Raw genomic sequence first — 23,345 nt, 5'->3', positions numbered from 1 at the left:
ACCTGCGCTAAGGGGCGGACGCGTTCGTTAACGTGAAATCGCGATTTAGCGGATAGCCAAACAGTGTCTGTCGAGAGACAATCAAGCAGTGCTTACTTATCACCGTGCGGGAGAAAATGTCTATTGGAGTCTCTGCGTTGCCTGTTTAGTGGTCGTCATAGATAACGTTCAATCGAGTGGTTCGAACTGTGCGCTTTGTCCCGTTATTTCGAGACGACTAAGTCAACGGCCAAAACTATTAACTAGGTATAGACGACGAGCTGTGTACGACGGCTTGAGCAAGTGCGGTGTGTCGCATAGATAGATTCTGTGTGTGTTCTTGACTTGGGGGGCAAAATCTATATCATTCACTGGAAGAGGACGCACTGCATCCCAGTTTACATCGATGCGCGAGGGATCAGAGCTACCGGAGATCACCCTCCGCCCTCACCGAACCATCCCCTGAGGTAGGAAACGCCAAACTCACTCTGAATCTGCTACTGCTAGAATGTGAAAGAGTAATCCTTCACCATTGCAAATACGCTTCGAACCGTCACGTCAATTACGGCAGCATTGACCCGGAGACGATTTATGTTTAGCCGATTTCAAAACAGCGCAATGAGATTTAAGGGAGTAGGAGGAAAACCGGACAGAACGGCACAAGACACACAAGAAACCGGTAGATCCTAATTTCCTTTTAGAGTGGGCAAGTGAAGTGTGGCTCGGGTTTCTTGAAGTCCGATGTCGCACCAGATGTACAGCGCGTCGCAGAGGAATGACGGCAGCCCATGAATGGCTAAGTTATCACCGTTCGAACGGTGTAAGCTAGTTACCAGTTCGCCGACGGAAATCGTACGTGCATAATCAGATCTTTCGTCTGATGCTAAGAATTTTCAGTGAACGTATCCGTCACTGACGTATCTTGTCCGTTTGTGACTGATATCGACATATCTCGAACTGATTGGAGAACAGCCCGTTAAATGCCGATATGCAGCGAATGTTGCGACAGTGACCGTCAGTATTCGATATACAACTCCGTGTTAACGGAAAAGTGGACTACAACAACAATTTACCCTATACCACTGTTCGATTTCAAGGCCAGCTTGTTTTTTCCCACTGCGTTGAGTCTATGTGAACAGTGAGATAGATAATGCCAAAATTGCCACCCATCTTGAAAGAAGGGGTTTGTGTACGTTGTGCTAATGTAAGTACATCTCAAGCTGGTGGCATGGCTGCAAATGTTGGGTGAACCCTGTTGATGCGCAACGTGATATGTTGAGTCAATGGGCGGAATCCTATTAGTATCCATTATTAGTAGTTGTCCGTTGTTTCCTATTTTTGATGAGACTATTGTGCGTGAGTGCGTCCACTGACTGATTGAGTGTTAATACCTCCAGACTGCTTTCAACCTATACCTATCCGGCCATGTATCGCCCTGTTCGTCGCTGGTTCGGCATTAAACGATTATGGTCGTGTATGCTGCACGTGCTGACGCCGTAAATTCGCACCCGTCTACGACTCTTTCTCGACAATTTTTTCCCGCTCTTTGCTTCTCGCTTTGTATCAGACAAGGTGATGGTCAAACATTCAGCTACGATACAATAGTATCATAAGGACAATGCTAGTAAAAAGCTTTTTGATAACTTAGTGGAATCCATCGGATCAGTTTTTCCCGAGTTTACAACTACTACTTACAGTTCTTTTCCAGTCCTTACTTCCTCGGGGAGTCTACTCGAGTCTCGCCTACTCGGCCATCGCTCAAAGTACTCTGTTATCGATTTTGTTGCTGAGTCAACTACAAAGAGAAATCAGCAGCAATAGCATCGACTGGTGGGCAGGCTGCCTGCCGCTAGCGGTTTCTTGTAGGTCGTGTCGCCTTCGTCGTCGTTGTCGTCTATCGACAATCGCCGTATCTCGTATCGTCACCGCGAGGTGCCAGTCGGTGGTGAACGACCATTGTCACAGGGTGGCGGCAGGGCTGCCGCTTACTTGTTTGGCCGTTCGACATGCTCGACCGCCGCATTTGTCCGTGGACATTCACTCGAGACAGTGAACAACAACAACAACAACAACGACGACGATGACGACGACAACAAAGGGAAACATTTCGCCGCGGCTGATTGATGTCGCTGTCACTAAACGACAGCGAGCGTCGTCGGCCAAAGCTCGATGCTACTGTTGTAACCAGCGGTAGTCGTAGCAGCGGAGCAGAGTGGCCACGAATGTCGGAAGCAACCCTGCGTTGTCGCCACCTCTATTTTATATCCCTAGGTTAGTCGATCGGGCATCGCTTGGACGTTGTTATTATTCGACTGAGCTCGCCAATTCAGCTACATTAGCGGTTTCACGCTAGAAGCTATGAGCTGTCCAGCCGCAGTAGCATTCAGAATCCAATAACGCTCGCTCACGACGCGGATGCAATGGCGACACCTTTTCGCTTACGCTGCGCCGTTTTTGCGCAATGTATAAAATACGAATGTAGATCACGTTCAGTGGAAGTGAATGTAAATGAGGGATCAAGGGAGAAATCGAGTTGAACATTATAACACCTTTTAGTAAGGGTGGTGTTGCCGTCAGATAATCCGATACACGTGCACACACGCATGCACCGTGCTAAGAGATGGGTCTATTCTAGTTTGTTTTAGTTTAGTTTGACTTAGTTCAGCTATGAGGAACGGCGGTGGCGTAACACCATCGTTGGTCATTTGGTTCGTTATAAGTTTTAACAACTTTTCATTTAGGACAGCTCATGAGTCAGAGTGCCGGGACCTTTTTGTGCCATAACAAACCTTGGCCCAAGAAAAACTTGATTCAAGGCCACTCCTTGTCAGGTATAACTAGCCATAATAATCGTGCTGTCGCTACTTTTGACGCTGCTATGCCCGCGGCTGCCGTCGAAATGTTTCCGAAGTTTTATATCCGGCACCGGCATCACACATTTCATCAAACGATTGGCTTCTAGCAGGAAACCGCGCCCAAATTCGAACCCAATATAAACACGCGTCCGTATGCTTAGCAGGCAAATACGTTATCCATTAAATTATCATTACGACTTTTAATTGTTACCTGCCTTACATCGATCGCAGGTTGCGTAGAAATGTCCACTAAACGAGAAAAATCTCGAGTGCTGATATAGTAATTGTGTAGGTTTGCATTGCTAGCTCTTTCCTCAACGGCAGTCACTGTATCCCAAATGAGTAATTATTGCTTGTCGTTGGTACGATGTGAACGATCATAGTGATAATAACGTTTTATCGTAAGTTTATCAATTTGCCGATCTAGGCAATAACAATAACCTGATATTAACGGTACCATATGAAAGAGGCTCGTTAAGCGAACAACTCTTTACTCGAAGTTTTCTTCGCATTAGCGCTTAGCCCGTGCTTCCATAAATGTAAGCACAATTTGCATTGATACAGATTCCCTGAGCAATTACTACGTATAGGATTATTTACGAACCGTCACTTATCAACAGCAGTTGCCGCAGCAGCGAGTTATAGACTCATTTGCTGTGGGCAGTTCGTTGTTTCGTAGAGGGCAACTCATGTCCGATGAAGCATGCTGCTCCGACAACACTTAATGTGCCAGCTAATCAATAAAATACTGTTTTTCTTGTCGCCACAACTCTTTGCCGCTCGAAGAAATACCGTTACACCATTATTGATTCCTCTACTACGTGTTCATTTTAACAATACTCGCCCATTCACTCATTGACGGACGCACGCACGCACGCACGCACACCTTAGGGCACGATAGTGTGTGGAGCTACAGTTAGCGTCATTGTTGTTTTCTTTTCCCTTATTTTTGATAGCGAGTGACGCTTGCCATTATGGCGAAAAAGCGCTGTCACGATGGATCAGGAAAGCTCTGAGCAAGAAACGATTTGGTTGGATCTGTACTCCTGTAAGTGGATAAGCTAGTTTTTGTTCGTGCTTGATAATTAAGCTTGATCACAAGTATGAATGATTTTAAAATCTGTTTTATAATGTGCGATAATGTTAATATCCGTTTTGTCCCTATATTTATATATAAAATATATGATATGTCGGAAGTGGTAGTGTGGATTCTCTTAAAAAATCTACCTAATTTTGAATGTGTATTGTGCCAATAACCCCTGACTGATTAATCGCTATGTTACTCTGTTATCTGAACTAGTCGCTAAGTCTATGTAGAACGTTCCGGTAGATCTCAAGGCAGGAAGTTATTCACCTGAAAAACGTGTGCCAAAACTCGTAACTACGTTAGTGATCAACATCATTACCATCGGTTGGTTACAAGCGGAGCTATTTAAAATGATAACTCAAGTAACTCGCTGTTTGATAGATTCTGTAGAAAATGGTGGACTCGGAACGTTGCGATACCATTATATATCGCAGGTGCATAGTGTATACCACTGTGAGCCCGACAAGCCGTACAAGGATGTGTTCCTTGCAGTTGAATAGAAATGGCTGAAGCAAAGTATGATTATTAGGGCCAGTGAACAAAAGAACTCGACAGGTTTGATGGACAGATAAGTGGATAGATTCAAGTGACGGATGAAGTTTCTCTTGGACAGTCGTCGCTTATATTATACGTGCAGCAAAACGTCAAGCTCGTTTGATTTGTTCCAAAACTAATTAATTTCACATAGAGCAAATAACTTATAAGTTATTGCCTTATGCGTTGTAAAAAAGTTCAGAAGCGTTGTATTATTCTAAAAGCAATTGAAGTAAAATCTATAATTCAACCGTTCATTACAGTAAGTAGGTAAGCTAATTTACAGGTAGAATTCTAATTTTAAATGACTCATATTAATAAGACAGAGGCCTAAGAAGGCGCGTTTGCAGATCACTTAGTAAAATACGCCTAAATTATTAATAGTAACGGAAAAGTCGTTGTTCTTAGTTCGTGCAACTTCGGGCAGACATCCTGGTGAACTTAAGTAACCCGAATATGTTCAGCCTACGCGATGGAAACTTGCCCTATTTTGATCAATTCAGTAGTGGCTTTGGATTGTTGCTTTCAATATACTTAAAGAATTACTTCGGCGTGCAATAACGTCGGACAGTCTATAAATGATGGCTAAAACTTCCTAAACACCAAATAGCCTGCTAGTTATGTAGTTAAATATTTAAGCCATTTTTAAGTCTGCAGGTCGTCTTATCACAACAATGAGATATATGCACATAATGCTTTCATTAGCGTATGCTTGTTCTAAAGTTCGTTTTAAAGTAGATTGCTGCTCGTACGCAAAAGAGATGCTCTTATCAGAGACACACTATTTGGAAACAAAAACCTGCGTGAGCAACTCGAAAGATATGGGCCGTTTGGTTTTTCCGAAACAGATATGCATCAGTACAAGCAAACGGAATGAGGTTTTAAGCTTAATCGGTGCCATCAACCGGGAGATCAAATATTTGTCTTTGCCTCGCTTCTCTTCATATAAAAGATGTGAAAAAAAAATAAAAAGCATGAAACTTCGAACCATCGGGCGGAAAAAAGGGTCGATCGACGACTTTAAAAAAATGTTCGTGGCTTATAAAGGTGTAGATAAGGTCATTTGAAATTGTGCTTGAAGCTGATGGATGAGACATTCGACATACAGTATTTGTGTGGATTCACGAAATAGAAATGTTGACAAAAAATAAAGTGGCGTTACAGACACCTTTTCTAGCAACTGCTAAGCTTTGAATAATTGGGTCGTGACTGAAATTCCATTAACCTTGTTGACTATTAAATATGAAAACCTGCGCCCTTAATAAATCATTCTTTCAGAAAACGCATAGCAATGTGACGGCCTTTGCCGGTTTGGCCGATAGGTCTCACAATAGGGCAATACGAAAAATAGGACATCATTGGTAGTATGTTCTCAAGTGATTGAAATCTTCCCAAATACCCCGATAATTGGACTACTCACGTATGAACTCTTCGGGCGCTAACGAATTCGGGTAGCCTATTTCTAAAGGTGCATTTCATGGATGGTAGAACACGGTCGAGATTTGTAATTGATGAGGATTGGTAAGCCTGTAATTCCCTAGACTGTTCATTTGATACAATTTTCTGCCGCTGAAATACTACAAAGCTATTAATTTGCTAGGTTCTGTGTATGAAATCCTATCAATTTTTGTGTACTAATTGCAGTGCATAATTTAAAAAAAAGGAATTCGATCATGGATTACAATGCGAGTCAACGTAATTTAAAACACTCTTTTTCAATCTCAAGTAAAGACAAAACCTGCTGAACAATGCTCGCAGGCAAGCTCGGTTTGGGCACACACTTTCAGTGCTACACTAATGAAGATATGATAATGGTAGATCAATAGCACAGTCGTTTCTCTATAATGCACAAAAGTATCGGGCTACCATGTGTTCTATTAATCCATATAACCCACTGTTGTAAGTCTACAGTTGGGGGCAGGACCTGAAACAGAGTTCGAGCGTTTAAGGTCAGGACTGTCCATGATACGTATGCCTAAGAATTACCCAGAAAGGGCAATGCAACCAATATTTTCGCATTTCTCATGAATTTGGCGAATTCTTACTTCGTTTACCTGTAGTGTTAAGTCATGTATATCAAGGACTAAAGTTTCAGAGTACGCTCCTATTCATACAAACATAAAAACAATCTACAATAATGAAATAATAATGTAATGTTAATAATGTAATAATAATGTTATAATGTAGGCACAAGGTTCTTTAAATCGTCCTTTTGTGTGTACCTGTCGCCGCAAATAAGTCGATTTTCTTAAACGAGCGTCCACCGTATAATTAAAATAATGAAAATCCATTATGAAATTTAAATATCGAGGATTTAGGAGAACTGATCAACGACATCGGGCGTTGAGTATGTTTTGTGTCAAGTAGATACTTCTAATTCGAGTTTCGAGGTGACACCGGGAAATAGTCATAAAGTTAAGCGTTACAGGCTCAAGTTCCATAATTCATTCTAACCATGGGCCGCTTTTTACGTCAGACGAGACTGAAATTTTAGATAGGCATGGTGATCAAAGAGTTCGTATCAATGGATGCCCTACGTGACTATTTTATCGCGTATAATAAATTACAATTCCTTACATAATTGTGCTCGTTAGTTGCGCAAATCCGAAACCATTGCAGTAACACGTGTTATTATTCTGAAGGTTTCATTTTGATGGAACATCAATGGAGTAATTCACTTCAATAAGTATATTCATAATAATTTCAAATAGCGCCCATTTCAAACACAGAGTCATCGTTTTATTTGTGGTGTGAAAGGGTAGCATATACGTCTAGTGTGGGCGCGAATGACTTCAATATACAAGGTAGTTTTTCACAATCTCACTTCTAGGTTTTCTCCATAATTCGCTACGTAAACTCACGTTACTTCGTAAAAAATACTCTGTTAATAACAACCACAACCGTGGGTATGATGAAATCAATGCTAGGTTACGGCGTAATTGAGAACGCTATCGTGAACTTACAAGAAGCCCTACGCAATCACATTTCTTTAATTGCAAAATAGTCCATCAGCCTTTTTTCTCCCTCTTTGAATCCTTTACATGAATCTTCACTTATGATTTGTTCTCACTGGTAATTCTATACTAACTCGGGTAATGTTATAAAACATTAATACATATGATTTTGTGACTTTTGTTGCGAATTTACCTCGAACACGCTACACAAGAAGTTTTTTTACTGGTGGACTTCGTGCAGCTTGGCGTCTATATTCATATTTGTTTTCAATAGAATCCTTAGAACCAAGTTACATGCACGAAATATTGCGCTGATCCCTTCGATAATATGCATCCTAAACTTTATAGATTGGACGAGCATGGCTCCGAGATCCCTATATTTTGCCTGGTATATCAGGTACTGAGTAATCATTTAGAAAATAATAAATCATTGTATCAATAACTGTTTTTCGTAGAGTACATCTTAGAACAGATCTTGCTAGTGTTACGGGATAAGGTGAAAGTGTTTTGGTTGGTAGATTGATAAATCACTTGACCACCTAAAAGTTTTAACTTTACGTCTGTATATACAATTTAATACATATAAAAGGTGTATGAGTGTGCTGACATAGCGCTATTACATTCTCATATCTAACATAGTCAGCTGTTTTTCTCTTGTCTGTGACTTTTATGCTTCGTATGTGTTTGAATTTTCAGGTTGGCTCGGGGTGGAGAGGTGCCGGTGGAGGGTCCAGTCGCCAACGGCTAGATCCTGCTGTCCGCCGCAGGATCCACGTCTCTTCCAATACTGGGACGGCGATATGCAGGGAGGCGGCGGAAGCGGCCTGGGTTCGTGTGGTGGCGGAGCACAGCTGGCTGATTACGTTGGCGGTGGAGTAGGCGCCTTGTCGCTAGGAGCTGCCGTCGTATCAGGCGGCGCCAGTGGTGGCCCGCTCGAGCTGAAAACATCGTTTTGTACCCGCGAAGGCGAATATCGTCTGTTGGCTGCGTGCGAATATGGACACTCGAATCGAGCGACAGCCGCTACCGGTGGATATAACTCCCCGCAGACGAAAACGCCTGTTAAGGTTTGTTGGTGACTTGGACTTATTTTTGTTTGTCGCGTTTTTGATTTTTGAACAGCATGGGAAGAACATGGTTCCGGTGAACCCAAGAATAGACTGCTCACTGGTTGCCGCCGGTAATGCGTGAGCGTCACGCGATTCAGGGAACTTCCTCGAGAAAGAAACTGGTGAGAACAGTCATCGCCATTACGCGAAGTGTTGCCCATCGCAACGGCTTTTTGCTGCCGATGGTATTGCTCGAAGAGAGAGGCCTCGGTAAATAATCGATCGACATAAAATACTTACATGAACGTTGTTGATGGAGACCTTTGTTATGTGTGTTATTATGACGGCCAATTCGAGTTATGCTTAGAACATGGCCTTCCAGCGATTTCATTGTATTTTCGATCGTATGAATGACATCTATAGATAGCTTAGACCCACAGTTGAGCAAGATTAAATCTACAATGCATCATTGTATTACTGCTTGAAACATCCACATCACGAGCACTTATTGAATTGAGAAGTGTTATGATCGTCAGGACGTTGAACAGAACAATGTATCTTATCTCGCAGGTTTATAACAGTGTTGTGTAGAGAACTTTGATCAGTTGTCGCTACTGTGGGTGTCACGTATGCTTGCTCTAATAATAAACGTGAGTTATGTGACCAGTCAACTGTCGACCAACATTTTCCTTTTAATATTCAGTTGTTCTAATCACAATAAATCAGACTGAATAAAAAGGTAAACGAGATCGTGATAATTCTAGTGGGCCTGAAATATGAACAAGCGTACAACCCAGAATCCCGTTTTTACCGAAGGCATACGGTTGTCTTAAAACCGGTTCAAATTTCTTTACGACTTCCTCGTGTTAATGCTCACACCGACCGTAGGCGACAGTCATTAACATATTGAAACTGCATCTATTAATTATAGAAACAATTCCCTGAAAATCACCAGACTGTCAGCCGTATGCCAAATATTTTTGCGGTACATTCCTAAATTGTTTTAGCCGTGCAGTCGTGTCGATCAGAGATAGAGGATGAATCGCTAAACGAAATAGATTACATACTGACCTAAATCTGAAGTACTCAAATATGTTATCAATGTTTCCATTATTTGTCATTTACTACAATGATTTCTTTGCTGATTATCTGGTTTCACAGGTTTCGTTTATAGAGGACAAACTATGCTACAATGTGGGCAGGGAATTGTATATTTATACCTATCGGGGAGCGCAGAAGGCTGCCGATCTCTCCAAGCCTGTTGATAAAAAGGTAAAAAGCCCAGTCAACTAAACCTTGGCTGATATACTGAGAAATCTGAGACTGCAACATATTGTAAATTGGCTAACTCCGTTCTTTTACTCTAATAAAGATTGTTTAACATAATAAAACTCTGTAAAGCAAACCAAACATAACACAACAATATGCTTGTTAGGCATGTACGAAGTTCTTGACGGCCAGGCGCTACCTAGTACTGTTCTAGAGGGACTGCAGGAATTGTCTATTACAATCTGCGCAAAATAAACGAACCTAAATATCCACTACTACGAAGTAGTCTTTGTGGACCCGCTTTCTTTTCCGAAGAATCCTCCAGTTCAAGTGGTCGAACTTATGTAAAGCTCAGCAGATTTGCGGTCCATAAAAGGAGCCTTCCTTTAAAATAAACGCTGTTTCTGTAATAACCTAGTTCTTCTCATTACAATCATGATGCAGGTATACAAGGGCAGTTTTCCGACGTGTCATGACTTTAACCAAATGCTTGCGGCGCCGCTATCCTTGTCACCGTCACCGTCGCCTTCAGCGTCAACGGCTCGAACCATGACCCCGGCGCCAGCATCCGATTTTGGTGGTGGCAGCGCTGCTGGAGGAGGTGGTGCTGGTTCTGGTGGAGCAATATTGGCAGAGGCCAATGGATCGTTAGGATGTGCTCATCTGAGTGACGAGATAATGAGTGGCACCGATTGGGGACCGGGATGCATAACGAAATCAGCAGCTACGACAACAACTGCAGCTGTAGTTGCCACGGGCTCCGCCGGCGGTGGTATGGCAATGACGGGAGTGAACTCGCTTTCGTCTGCATCGACAGAGCGGCAGACTGCTTCGACACCGACGAGCAGTGACGATGTAGAACCTCCACTTGCCAATACACCTTCGGCAGGTCAGTATAATATCGTTCACATTATGTGGTTACGATAGAACTGTGGTTTACATTAATATACTAGCTCAATTTACAATTAAGTGGAAATGCTATTAAGTTTTATAATCAGCCCCACCTGAAACAATTGCGTTGGCACACACTGTCGTTTAGCGCTCTCTTCGATTACGGTTTGCGGACACCCTGGTAGATGACTGAGGTTTTCTACCCGCTTATGGACGAGGTCGTTGGTTCGTTCCACTACGAGAACTATTATCTTATATTAATCCTGTTTATTATATTCTAACAGATGTAATTGTACAGCACGTGTTATAAGGACGTTGCTTGATTGCATGCCGTCTTTCTCTCTGCAGTGGGCATAAAAGTTTTTGTTGTTCGTTGTCAGTGACTTGACGTACTGATCGGAGCGAAATGGAATTGGTGTAGCCTGTGTTTGTGCGTGTGTTTACATTCTCGGTAGTTCAGCTAGGCAGCAATGCGTACCGCTATTATTATTATCATTATTACTGAGGTAATTGGGTTGTTTAACTGCAACAACTTGGGCATAACGTTTGATCGCTATGGTTAGTAAAAGTTGGGAGTAGTCGAAAACAACAGTCAATGATTTTGTATTGGTCACGTAGCTACCATCTAGGCAAGCAACAAGAAGTAATGCAGAGTCAAGCAGATGATCCTTTACGGTAGAAAGTGCCACAATGTTAGCTTTCGCAGACCGGAAGTACCGCAATTATTGACTAAGATAAGTCATCACACCATATTTTATCTTGGCTATGAGCTAAAGTAAAATGAATCTAGATATGCGCGAATACGCACGAATAGTAATTAGGGATATGTTGTTATTTAATTGTCGCAAATAGTAGCTTGCTCCTAACAAACAGAACTGATCTTTTACAGCGCCTTGATTGTCATTGAAAATCCCTAATAAATTCGTAGTAAAATCGTAAACGTAGTAAAAATAATTAGATCACGCTTATAAATAAGAGCTAATGCACTCATGTAACACCATTGTCGTGCCTTATCTACAAGGTTTCGTTCCTTAGCTTGTGCTTTCTATAACGCCATCTTCTCCTTTCATGAAGATGTGTAATTTTTTTGACCTTGGCTGTAGCACTTCAATTAAGAGGCCCGTACACAAGACCTCGAATTTTAATAAGCGACTATCGGCTTGTATTATAACAAACAGGCAGTACCAATACCTTTTACGACGGTTCGAACGACATATATGAACATCAACAAGTCGCTCGAAAGTCAAGCTTGTATTTGGTTTTACTAATGCACAAAATTAACAAGAATGTATTTTAGATTTTAGGCCCATATTACAGTACTATGCTAAAGGATAGGGTTTACTAGAACTACCTTTGTGCCTTCAGGACTGCCAAAATTCACAACCTAGTGAAACCCACGAACGAGATTGTCGTATTTGTCGTATCACGTATACTCAGATGAAATCACAGCACTCATTAAGTCGGAGTTTCTTTTTGGATTTATCTCAATTTTGTAGGTTCTCCCCCAGTAAGTGGTGAGAACCCGCCCTCGCCATCAGAACAAAAGGGGTCAACACAAAACCAAGGTCTTCAACTACTAGTCGGATTTAGCGGAGGCCAGATCCAAATCATCGATCCCGTTACCAAGGACCACCTCAAGAGCAAACTGTTCAATGATGAACGCCTTATTGAAAAGACCAAGGTAAGATACGCGTTAAATTTAAGTAGCATTTTTAGTGAGTAAATTCGATAGCGTTACGTTACACATATGTTATGATATGTAACTTCTCCTTTTTTAATTCTAGCGTCGATCAACGACTGGCGGATTCCAGCAGAAAACGAAATATGCGAACACCTGGTTGTGAATCTAGGTACCCTAGGTGCTCTCTAATTTAATAATAATAAACCCACGAACAAACCCGTCCAAGACGTTAGCCATCTTTTTATTGATAAACGCTTACAGAATCATATGGCTTCATAATTTAATATTTCAATAGTAGAAATAAAAAAATCGGTTTCATATGTTGATACCTTTATGCATTCTCATGATAATCAACTACTCTTTGAAAACTTTTCGATAATTTAATATTAATTTATAAAAGTTACCAATGAAAGGTACAGCATAGAAGATCTCATCTCTATTTCAGTTAAGTTATATACCTGCGAGCTAACTTATTGGTTTATTTTTTTTTTAATTTCCACTAGGTGACGTGTCTGGCATGGGTGCCGTACTCAACGCAGCTGTTCGTTGTCTCACATACATCCGGCCAGTTGTACCTGTATAAGAGCGATCTTCCTCCGAGTCCACAGGCTCCACATTATCAGTTATTTAAAACGGGACCGGGATTTACCGTGCATACGTGTCGTTCAAAGCAAACGCGAAACCCACTCTTTCGTTGGGTAATAGGAGAAGGCTCCATTAACGAATTCGCCTTTTCTCCTGGTGAAGGGCGATATCTTGCTACGGTTAGCATTTGCTCTCCTGTTGTAACTTACTTAGTTAGTAATTGAAATGTGAACTATTTCCAAATAGACCAGAATCAAGCATGCTGACTATTGTCCAGTTAGTAACAGCGACTTTCGGAGATGGAGTGATGCACACCCCTAATGTGATATTATTACTGCCAGAGTTCGATAGTGAATCTCTTAACTTACTTAACTAATTTCGTATCGGGGAGAGATGTTTGTTTGTTGCGAAACGCTTTCAAACAAAAACGTTAGAATACAAATACGAAGGATAGCTAAATATCCAATGAAACATAAAAACAAAGTTGCTCTTCTCTTATATGCTACGATCGGTCTAGCAGTGTTATCATACAATTTTCTCCACTTCCGTGCCTGGCTGTTACTTTTGCAGGTATCCCAAGACGGAGTGATGCGCTGCTTCGACTATTCGCGAATGGAACTGGTAGGCTCATTTCGATCTTACTTCGGTGGCCTGATATGCGTAGCGTGGTCACCTGATGGGAAGTACGTTCTTGCTGGTGGAGAAGACGATCTTGTAACCCTCTGGTCGGTTGCTGAGAAACGTGTCGTCGCGCGAGGTCAGGGTCACAATTCGTGGGTTAACTGCGTTCAGTTCGACCCATTTCTTTGCGGCGATGGCGGTTACAGGTAAGAAAAAGATTTGCTTCGAGGAAAACTATTACACTAATAGACGATAACATTAGTAGCTTATTTGAACCGCCGTTCAGCCTTCAGCAAGTAACTTTCCTTAGGATGAAATAGTCGCTTTGATGCATGTCATCGTGTACAGTAAGAGATTTCTTTGCCCAAGGAAGTAGACTCTGCTTTGCTTAGCTCGTAGCTTCAATTAATTTAGTGAAACGTATGGCTATCCAGTCAAAGCCTCATGATCTAAACTGCAACGGAACAACTAGCAAGCTTAGTGCTCACTACCGCTTTTTCACGAAGTATTCGATAAACCACGTCATTACACACAGATGTAACAATATCAACGATTCTATAATTTGTTCTCTCTCTCTCTAGATTCGGCTCTGTTGGCCAGGATACGCAGTTGTGTTTGTGGGACGTCAGCGAAGCCGACTTGTTAAAACAGCCGAAGAAACCTAAGAAGCATTCGAGTTGTCAAAACGGGACGTTACTCTCCAGCTGCGGACAACAGGTGGGCAGCCAGCAGCACCAGCATCATCATCAACAACAGCAGCAAAACAACAAATTTAACAATAATACAAGTCACAACAACAACTCAACAACATCACTCTCCCCGCAGCAACAGATAAGCAGTAACCACAACAGTACTACTAGCGGAAGTGGCAAAGACTGCAAGGAAGGAAAGGATAACAAGGATAGCAGCAATCACAGCCATCATAAGGATAAGGTAGGCGGGGTTTCTAAGCGTGAAGTGAGTAAGTTAAGGAGAACTAAAAAGACGAATGGTTTGAGACAAAATAAGAGAGTAAGAGATAACGGGTTGCTGGAGGTTTGGTGCAACCGGATAAACTTATTTAGATTATTATTTATAAAGAGATTCTGTGTACGGTTCTTGGCGTCAATTTATAAATTCGTTATGTTTCAGGAGCATTGCAATGGTGGAAGCAGCGGGGGTCATTTGGGTGCCCCTTCGCTGGCACTGGGCAGCGCACAATGTCCTCGGCTCGGCCAGGTGCCCATGCTGGAACCCCTCGTATGCAAACGCGTAGCTCCGGAACGATTAACGGCGCTTCATTTTCGCGAGGACTGTCTTTTGACGGCTTGTCAAGAGGGATTCGTTTGCACCTGGGCAAGACCCGGTACGCTAATATGATTTTTAATAATATATCTTACACAAGTGGATTTTTTCTCCGCTTTGATAAAACATAGGTTCATAGGATGGCCACATAGTGCTTACTTTTTAGGGGATGTCAATTGAAACCATATTACAAATGACGTTTAAATATAGAAACCGTGCTGCAAGTAATATACGTACTATATAAGTATCAGAATGCATGTGTAGATCGTCAAGACAGTATACACCTCGAACAGGCACAATTTTACTACGGTATTTGCAAGCTGGGTTAATCACGAAGTCGGTCGCAGCAAAGCTAGAAATAATACCTATGGGCTGGTGCAATAAGTTCATAAACTACCTTAATAACGTTTCTGATATTTGCTACAGGTGCACAGCTGCCTAGCTCTTGTGCTAAACTAAATCTTACCTAAATCACAATTCGCTTTCATTTATAAGTAGCATTTCTTTTGTCTTTTTTAGGTGTGCGCTCGTTGTCAGATGGTGTCTGCGAACGAGCTGACTTCGGCATGACCGTGTCGGCCGCGTACATTGATGGTGACGCGCCTCCGTCAATTGGGGGAGGTGCTGGTGTCATTGTTGGTAGCGGAATTGTTGGTGGTGTTGTCACCCCCAACAACGTAATGGGTAATAGTCAAGATCGGGGAGGTGGAGTAGGCGGAGCATGTGGTGCGACTGAAACTAACCGAGGCATGGGCGTCGTCGGCTTGGCCAGTGACGGAGTGAGTCTATCAAGTGGCATTAGTGGGAACATGGCTACAAGCCACGGTATCGCTGGAAGCGGTCAGACAGCCACGTGACCAGCGGAGGTCACGTGCCCCGTGGCCATATGCGCAAGGGGTGTTGGTATTAACAATAACAGCAACAGCAGCAGCGTCAATAGCACCATCAGCAGCAGTAAGAGCAAACCTGGACGTGACATCGATGGCCGCCTGTGTAATGCTCAGCGCTCTGCTGTCATTTCTGCTTCATATTTTATGGCTGCTGCCGCTTCCGGTGACGCCGCTCATCTCAGCGCATCAACTCTCATCGCAGCCGTATCGCCGTTTTCATCTATACCCTCTATATCATTAGCCTCACCTTGTTTACCGTCGTCGGGTAACACCGCCAACAACAACAAAAATTGTAACAGCAACACCATCAATAACATGAGCAAACGATGGTGTCCTACAGGATCGATACTGACTATTTCACCAAGCAAAACTGCAAATAACAATCTGTCTCCATCAGCGGAAAGCACTGCAAAAATAGCAGCAGCAATTACCGCTGAGAAGCAGCCTTCATTACCCCAGCAGCCCGAAAAACCTAAAGAGCGACGACGGTCTATTTCGGTGGCAACGGCTGCTGCGGCGACATTAGTGGTTAGCGTTCAAGCCAAACAATCGACGACGATTACTCCCAAAGTCATCACCGATGCAGCCGGTGGCTGTAGACGCAACAAAAGCAAAGCTGCTAACAGTCGCACTAATGGCAGCGGCAGCGACACCAACAGCACACTGCGGCATGGCCGGTGATACGTAGATAACGACATGCTTGATGGACAAATCCGTAGTAACAGTAATAGTGAAGCTGCGAACGTTGAGCAATAGGACTGGTATAAAAGTAGTCGTAGGCCACTGACTCTGGCGGCAGTTATGGAGCGAAAAGAGGATCTCAAAAGCATTCCCCGAGAGTTACGTGGGGGCTTCGCGGCGTGAGTTCTGTCGTCGTCGGCGACCCACCAATATCTACTGTCCACCATTCACGCCGCCAGCCTCATTTTACCCTCGCTCTTGGCCCCTCATGCCTACCTTGCCCCCCCTTACGTTGTGCTCAGTACTGCCGTGCTCGCGAAGCTGTCCCTGCAAGGCTGTCTTGTCTCAGTTCGAGTTCGGGGTCCAGGTTGTATCCAGTGCCACGCACAACCCCGTTTCGAAACCGCACAACAGCTTCGGGTCCACCATTACTCTCAAAGTTTTCCCTTGATAGTGCAGATGCTTGAGGTGATGCTAATGTTAAGCATGGAATAACTGCAGCATAAGTAATGTCATGGCTAATGATAGCGGCACTAAGTGCAGGCATTGGATATCATGAACCAACCCGCTTGATCTGTCTGAAACACAACATCAATTCTATACGCCATTGCCGCTGGTTGCATGGACAGAAGGAATCGCATGAAGGGATAAAAGCGACACGCATTCGCGTTCGTTCAAATCCGCTCTCATATCTCTATCTTTAGCGTCTGAGGAGAATCGGCGTAGGGTATTCAGGGAAGAGTCAGCAGAGAAGCGACCGGCGGGCCAAATTGCGAGTAAAGAGCTCATTTGGTTAGATTTCGAAGTTGCAAACACATAAAACGAAAGGAAGAACTGTGGAAGTTACGAAGATAGAGACGTAACCAGTGAATACGAAGCGTTTCAGCAAGCAGATGACAATATCAACGAAAGACTTGCTGGCACTTGCTGAACTACCCGCTTGATGGAGCAGCGAACATGCGCACCTTCCCAAATGTCGATGGGTCGATACAGAAAATAAATGCAACGAGAATGCCTTCCTTTCACATATATCTGTACGTGCACAGCTATTATTGAACGAAAAAGCTATTGTGTACATGTGAAGGTGTCTTCGTAGCTTCCAGCTGTTGTTTCTCCTCAGAGGAGAAAAAAGCGGCAGACGCGTTGAGAAAATTTGAGGGTTGAAAATACACTCAATCAATGATTTTCTTTATTGAGAATCTTCCGGACAAACGAATACGGACGACGACAGGCTCGTGTATCCAGCGGATGCACTGGTGAAATGACAGACGGTCGAGAATAGAGCAAGCCACTTACCTGTATAAGGCCGAAGGCAGAAACCCAAAAAGCTAAAGAGCTCAATTAGCCATGTGGGATGCAATGATAGCGACGAAAACAGAGCTGAAATATACTTCTCGATCATTACTGTGACGAAAATAGGGTAGTTATTACTGTTTTGGCTGCTATTATGACGCCGTATTCATTACTAATCCCGGCTGATAGAGAGTAACGCGCGGCTCAGCACTGGGAAGCGCGCCTATACCCAGTAACGCGAATAGATGCAATCCTACCCAGAAATTAATACTTGATGAATAGCTGAACGGATTTAAATGGTGTTGAGGGCAGCAAGATATAATTGAGACGATGATGATGATAGTGATGGCATGTGATGGTAAATGGTGTGTACAATCGAAGGGAGTTTTGGTTTGGAATAGGCCAAATGTGTCGGCGATAGATTTGTGTTTTACCTGTATTTAGGGCTGAGCCCCGATATTTCCCTGAAGAGTGACCGCGAAAAGATCAAGAGTGCGATACATCATTCGAATAGCCAGCGCGCTATGATGTATTCTAATATGCAGAGCAGAAAAGGGATGGGCTTCGACACGAAGCGCAACGAATAAAAGCGAATGATACGTGAAGGGGCAAGACGAGCGAAAATAAAGGTATCAAGTGAGACAACATCTAGAAAATACATAGTGAAAAATAATCACAAGGCAATATACGCCGAGCTGGGTGGCTAACAAAGACTTCTCTCGCCTTCCCTAAAGAGCGTCAGCGAGGGCGGACAGAGTTGGTTGTAGGTGAAGGGCAGTAACCCCAATAAGGGTAAATAACGATTACAGTGTGAACAAGTTTGTAAATTTTATTACTGCAAGCATCGGCGGGACTTCAATAATGTACGCATCTACCAGTAAAATAGCAACAATAGCAATATTGTTGTAGTCGTTGTCGATAGTATTCTTCGTTACTTGAGCTCTTCTGATCAGGACCATAACAGCCACTTTGACAAATAGAAAATTACGTGCGTACATACGTGCATATAATCAAGACCAATACATCAAATAGTACATATCTGTTCCCGATTCGCTACTCGCCCATGATATAGTCGTGATGTCAGAAAAATGATGATTCAATCCTTCGCACAGGTGGGCCTAATGAAATAAATGACGACGAAATTGTATTACGTGTCCCGTTTGACGCGAAGAGTTTCCAGTAGCCTGTCGGTTACTGTGCCGACATCATTTAGATAATGCGAGCAACGTGCTTAGGGTTTTCTTACAGCAAATATGTCTGGTTAGTCCTACACTTTTCCACCGTCAAGCCTTTCTCCCCAGACAGACACCCGAAAAGGTGATCTTTACTTCGGATCACAGTACACACAAGCAGAACAATTTGCATTATAACATTATGGTAATGATATAATATCGTATGTGGATGCATGATAGATGCGGTGAGAATGCTGAGTTTACGGTACGATGTCAGCTATTGTTATCCTAGTCATTACTAATATAATTTGATGAAACTGACTATTATACGGGAGAGACTCTTACTCCTAACGTTAATGAGTCATTAACTATAATAATGTCTTTTGAAAGAATGAATGAATCCACACAAGAAAAATCCTATAAGTGCTATACGTCTACACAGAATGCAAATCGACCCATGTTCATTGGCGCACGTCGGCACGTACAGACACACGATACGTATATTTGGTAATTTGGGCACGAAAATGTTGAAACGGATACATTCCTTAGGTTTCTATAGTGTAGCTGAATTTATAGTATGGCCGAATGATAACAGCTTGGGTCGCAGCTCGGCAATGCGATTACTGAAAAGCACGGTATCGACTGTTGCCGTGACTGTAATATCTGTGAATTGGTTCTAAACTATAGCAGAAGCTACCCATGGACAATAAAACGATAGGAACCATTTCTTTTGACTGGCCACATTCGAAGAGACATGGTGTTAAGTATTGTGATGACGAGCTTGAAGTATGCAATGATATGTTTGCCTTTTTGCTATCGTTTGAAGCATGGATTTTGTCCTTAGCAGTTTTCGATCAGTGAGTCTAATATGAGACCTGATCACGTTGAGTGGCGCGCATGTACCATTGATGGTTTGATTAAACAACGTCCCATATTGTGATGAGCCGCGCATGGATACAGATAGCGGCTGGGTATCAGACCATCTGTGCGGAGAAAAATCTACGTGGTCGACAACACTACGGAAATATCATCATCGTATGGAACGAGTTAACGAACATACGTTCAGGTATACTGTCGTATTTGAAATATCCGTGTGTCTTCGTTCGCCGATAAAGCCATGCTAGTTTCGTAATATCCACCCACCGGGAATAAACCTAAAAAAGAGTTACTTTGCAATGAGACATTGTGTGTTTTCCTGACATTGGACATTCGTTTACATTGTGTACTCCAGGGCTAAACAGAAATGGAGGGCACATATTGCTTGCGGGGCAAAATTATTAACGCTATTTAAAGAGCCGTGTCACGCAAGACATAAATCGTGCCGCAACGAGCTCCTTACCACAATACGGAGGCTAGAAACGCCAGAAGCTGAAGAAGGCCGGGCACGCCCGCCATGTGGTAGAACGCCTAGCGGAGAGAATCGTTATATATTTTGCTACTCCACCTCGCCCCATTGCCTTTAACGTGTAAGTTTCTGGTGGGCAACAACAATAGACACCCTCTCCCTGTTTGATTATTATAATGTAATAATAACGATAAAAGAAAAAGAAAATGTGAAAGAAAAGTTGAATCGAATACAAGAGGAACAACTGTCGAAAGGCCCCCTAAAAATGTTAACCGAAATGGTCCAGCTAAAATAAATAATATTAATTACTATTATATATATGTGTGTGAGTGTGTGTGTGTGTGTGTTGTGTGTGTGTGTGTGTGTGTGTGTGTGTGTGTGTGTGTATATATATATATACATACATACATACATACATGTTATTGCGATAATAACGATGATGAGGTTTTAGAAATTGACATTGATAATAGTATGTCAATGATATTAATAACATTTAAAAAGCCAAGCTATATTAAGCTGAATATAATAATAAGATAATGAAAAACGCTGCTAAGAAAACCCTTTCCCGCTACCAGTTTTGTCAAGTCGCTATGGCCTCAAAATAAGATGATAAGAAGTTGACCGGTTACAATGGCAACGATGGTCTCGATGATTATATGAGTCGGTCGATGAATATATATATATATATATATAAATACATCTACCGATTTGATGGCTGCACCAGGTGCAGAAGATATAAGGCGAAACAATATACGATTAGTCTAGAATACTGCGAGCGGAGTGATAGTAAACAATAATAATAAGAAGAAGAAAAAAGGAGAAGCATATTGCCAATCATTGCAAATGGGCGTGGCGAAGTAGAGTTCCGACGAGGCAACAGCAAGGAAAGATACGCCGCCGCTGCCGCCTCTTCCTCCTGTGAAAGCAGAACCGCAGAGAATATCCACAGAGACGTCAGTCAACGATAATAACGACGATGATAGTACTAGGATAACAATAACGATTACGAAATGCTAAAACTGATGATGATGATGATAATAATAATAATAATAATAAAAACTACCTTCAACGTCGGCGATATGAAAAAAGAACACCAATGACGGTGCCTTGGTGAAAGGTAATGATAAAATATAAAGCGTCAGTAATAATTATAATAAGATGAAGAATAAATTACGTGTACAGTAACAATGGGAAGTTTGGAGGATGATGAACGAGGACAAGGGCGCCAAAAATGATTCAGAAAAGTCGCGACAGCAGCTGCCGTGTTCTCACCTTACGCGCCCTAATATATTCGAATGACATTTTGGAACGCAGAGAAATTTGGAAACGTGTAAGGGAAATCATCGAGTGAAACCAAATAACAGTATGTTCATATGAAATATAATGGAGAATTATTCAGTTTAGAGGGCGAAGTATTACACGGAGTTTATTTACTCTAGCGGAAGTAATACGCCGAACCCAATTGAAACGAATAAATATATTTATAGCCTCTATTGATATTAGAATAATTTAAATAACAAAATATAATGAGGTACGCAACAGAATCAAGTGATCAGGAGGAACCGTGGAGATAATGTACTTCGGTATATTTCTAATCTTCACGAGGTCTTGGATAACAAAAAATCGATTCGATTTATCATATAATAGTGATGATAAGGGTCAAGTGGACATGAAATAGGTGCACGACCAAAACAACATACGATAAAGAGAATAAGGGGCAATGAGCAACGGACAGAAAAAGAAAGACAAACACTGTAAATAATAGTAATTTTTTTGGTTGTGTAAATAAATTTGTTATCTTTAACGGCAAGTAACTGAAGAGTCTTCATTGGCCGTCACCTAACACACGGCTTGCACGCTTTCCCAGAGTTTTCACGTCTAGGCGTACGCACAATTTACAGATTTATATAGTGAAACTTTATTGGTGTCGAATCTCGGAAAGAGAAACCTAAAGGAGATACCCAATAGGAATAGATATTTGGGGGTTAATGGAGACCGCTTGAGACCCAGTTCCAATGATCTTAGCTTTTTAATCTAGCAATTTGCGGTTGCTTTCGAGAGGATATTGCTAATCGGATCGTTTCGAGCGAAATCCAACGGTCAGCCTTGCTAAGTTTTGCAGTTTTCCAATTTCCACAATGACTAACGAATATTTTGGGCCTCAAATTGGGAGGTGTCTTTGAAATTAACAGACACTAACTACATTGATTAGGCGTGATTCTCGGAAATGATACACACATTTATTTTTGCTTAAACACAATCTTAAAAACAAGGTGAGGAAGCGTCATAGTGTTCTGCGACAAGTGGCCCACGGGATTCGGCTTAACTGAACACACAATGAGCGATAGTTTCATTAGTCAGCATATTTTTAGAAACTCTGCTAGAAGCCAGACTCTTGTACGAATTATCCCTGTGGAGGATGGCCTTTTGGCAGGTGCAAGGAATTGACAGTTGACAAACTCTGACTAAAAAACAGACCTACGCACTTTTCCTAGTCGGGTAAAGTGCAAAAAAAAAAGGGATCTAATCGAACTGATCCATAAAGAACATCTTGCAAATAGGATAATGCAGGTTTTTTAACCTTGACTTGACTAGACGTACGTAACTAAACTAGTCTGTCCCAAATATTGTACAGCTATTTTTCTTTATATATTCTCATTCGTCTAAGATAGTAAATCACACGCTGATTCACTATATTCACTGTTTGATGTGATAAATCGCGGCTTGTTTGTTAGAGCAAATCCTTAGTTTATATCTGATAGATACACAAGAATGAGCAGAAATCATTACGTTGGTCAACATAATCTCTAGCTCTGAATATCATCTACTGCGTCGCCCTGGCAATTCTTACTATCGTGTCATCGCTGTAGTGACACATGGCAGCATCGTAATGTCGTCAAGCTCTGAATCCTATATATCTTTGCCTCGCTCCATCTTCACGCAATGAGAAGATTTCCCTCGAAGAGTTCACCTCGACGAGGTAGCTATATGTATAAGGTACGTATTACAATTAGAAACAGTGCTACGTTTCTATTCTGAAGCTAAATATCGTTGTCGATCACTGCGGCGGGAACTTACCGACGTCCGGTCGATCCGACGACGAAACGGTGAAAGATTAGGGACTGGCTTAGGTCCAAGGCTCTGCGACAGTATGACCATGTCTCACAATGCCCAT

At 42.3% G+C, this 23,345-nt stretch overlaps 1 protein-coding gene across 5 annotated transcripts; it reads left to right on the top strand.

Annotated features, from left to right (window-relative positions):
• LOC111253598 (WD repeat-containing protein 20) lies at positions 1 to 21,984 on the top strand. 5 transcript variants are annotated; one of them, XM_022813244.2, is made up of 11 exons: positions 1 to 446; positions 3,791 to 3,882; positions 8,106 to 8,476; positions 9,620 to 9,730; positions 10,172 to 10,616; positions 12,115 to 12,299; positions 12,803 to 13,063; positions 13,455 to 13,711; positions 14,087 to 14,438; positions 14,637 to 14,850; positions 15,309 to 21,984. In XM_022813244.2, the coding sequence occupies exons 2-11, from the start codon at positions 3,831 to 3,833 to the stop codon at positions 15,644 to 15,646; spliced, it is 2,586 nt and encodes an 861-aa protein (XP_022668979.1). In that variant the 5' UTR covers positions 1 to 446; positions 3,791 to 3,830; the 3' UTR covers positions 15,647 to 21,984. The 5 variants fall into 5 exon arrangements, with proteins under 5 accessions (XP_022668979.1, XP_022668980.1, XP_086830465.1 ...); XM_022813245.2 differs by lacking the exon at positions 3,791 to 3,882 and having other exon boundaries at positions 3 to 446; XM_086974339.1 differs by lacking the exons at positions 1 to 446; positions 3,791 to 3,882 and adding an exon at positions 453 to 1,183.
• The last annotated feature ends 1,361 nt before the right edge of the window (positions 21,985 to 23,345 follow it).

This window comes from Varroa destructor, unplaced genomic scaffold (genome assembly GCF_002443255.2).
Source record: "Varroa destructor unplaced genomic scaffold, Vdes_3.0 BEIS01000007.1, whole genome shotgun sequence".
NCBI lineage: Eukaryota > Metazoa > Arthropoda > Arachnida > Mesostigmata > Varroidae > Varroa > Varroa destructor.
The sequence above is the reverse complement of the archived record's forward strand: the minus strand, read 5'-3'. Positions and strand labels throughout refer to the sequence as shown.

Coding starts and splice junctions, on each gene's coding strand:
- LOC111253598 (XM_022813243.2), top strand. CDS start 1,446: ATGGTCGTGTATGCTGCACGTGCTGACGCCGTAAATTCGCACCCGTCT. Junction 13,064..13,454: donor AAGGGCGATATCTTGCTACG/GTTAGCATTTGC, acceptor TTACTTTTGCAG/GTATCCCAAGACGGAGTGAT. Junction 14,439..14,636: donor ACAGCCATCATAAGGATAAG/GTAGGCGGGGTT, acceptor GTTATGTTTCAG/GAGCATTGCAATGGTGGAAG.